Source organism: Rhagoletis pomonella, unplaced genomic scaffold, assembly GCF_013731165.1.
Source record: "Rhagoletis pomonella isolate Grant_MI unplaced genomic scaffold, Rhpom_1.0 Rhpom_scaffold_00182, whole genome shotgun sequence".
NCBI classification, from domain to species: Eukaryota; Metazoa; Arthropoda; class Insecta; order Diptera; family Tephritidae; genus Rhagoletis; species Rhagoletis pomonella.
Genome location: NW_023458736.1, coordinates 17,004 through 18,387, shown reverse-complemented (window position 1 = coordinate 18,387; position 1,384 = coordinate 17,004). Strand labels below are relative to the sequence as shown.

Here is a 1,384-nt window from a genome sequence, read left to right as displayed (position 1 = left end):
CTATCGAAACAACAATCAGAATAGGAATAATAGTTTCAGTAATAGACCAAATAACTACAATAATAGTAACAACAGTCAGGCTTCAAGCAGTAGAAATAACAATCAAACGCGTTCAAATACACGAAATTCTGCCAATGTTCGGACTTTAAACGCCGAAGCCCCTCAGGCGCGAACACTGGGGGAGCTAGACTTAAACAACTAACGACTTTTACAGACGAAAACTCCATTTACTGCCTAAATCTCAACTATTCCGATTTCATTGAAATAAATTGTAGTGATTCTCACAAACAATGCACTTTTTTAGTAGACTCTCAAGCAGACATTTCGCTTATAAAATTTTCAAGCCTAACAAGCAAATCCGCAATAAGTAGCAATAACATTATCTATATCACGGGCGTAACATCAGAAACGGTCCAAATCTTGGGCACAATAAATACAAATTTGGTAGTATCAGACATTTTCATTCCGCACACTCTTCACGTTGTAAATGACAGCTTTAACATTCCTTCGGACGGCATACTCGGAAAAGACTTTTTAAAAATAAACAAATGCATAATTAACTATGCAAACGATAGCATAACCATTGGTTTGGGGACAGAAAGGATCAGCGTTTCTATTTTTCATGGTACTACTACCGACAGCTTAGTAATTCCACCTAGATGCGAAGTTTTTCGGTTATTTAAGTTGGGTAAATCCAAAAACCCTGTTTTTGTAGACGCTCAGGAAGTTTGTAGTGGTGTTTTTACAGCGAAATGTATCGTTGACACGAAAAACCCGATACTAAAACTAATAAACACTACGGACGAAGTAAAATACGTAAGAAATTTCAATATTCAAACCGAAGACATAAAAAACTTCAACGTTTATAAAATTAACGAACCCACATCTGATCCGAAACGCATCGTAGAACTAAAATCGATTTTAGAAAAACAAGTACCCAATTATGCTAAAAATAAATAATAAAGAAATTGAATGGCAAAAAAATGATTCATTCTTTGAACAATTTTCGATTACAGACTTAAAAATTAGTGGAAACAAAGTTTTAAAATCGTTACAAATTATACTAACAGACCCTGTGGAAACAATAACTGAAGACGACAAGAAACTTAAACTCATGACAATTTACCATAACGACCCGATATCAGGCGGACATTGCGGAAACAAAAAACTCTATGCAAAATTACGTACAAAATACTATTGGAAAAATATGACACGCGATATTGCTAAATTCGTAAAAAGCTGTGAGAAATGTTTATTAAATAAAGTAAAACCCAAAACTAAAGAAAATTTAGTACTAACCCCAACGCCTTGCAAGCCCTTTGACGTTGTAGTTATATACACAATAGGACCCTTGCCTGAGTCCATTAATGGTAATAGGTTCGCA

The 1,384-nt window shown here is 34.7% G+C and overlaps 1 protein-coding gene across 1 annotated transcript; it reads left to right on the top strand.

Moving 5' to 3' along the window:
• On the top strand, positions 1-1,377 carry LOC118750253 (myb-like protein I; the record flags this gene model as incomplete). Its single annotated transcript, XM_036484977.1, is given in 1 exon segment — positions 1-1,377. A coding segment is annotated over 1 exon segment (202 nt), but the record flags the coding sequence as incomplete, so codon positions are not given.
• Between the last annotated feature and the right edge of the window lie 7 nt (positions 1,378-1,384).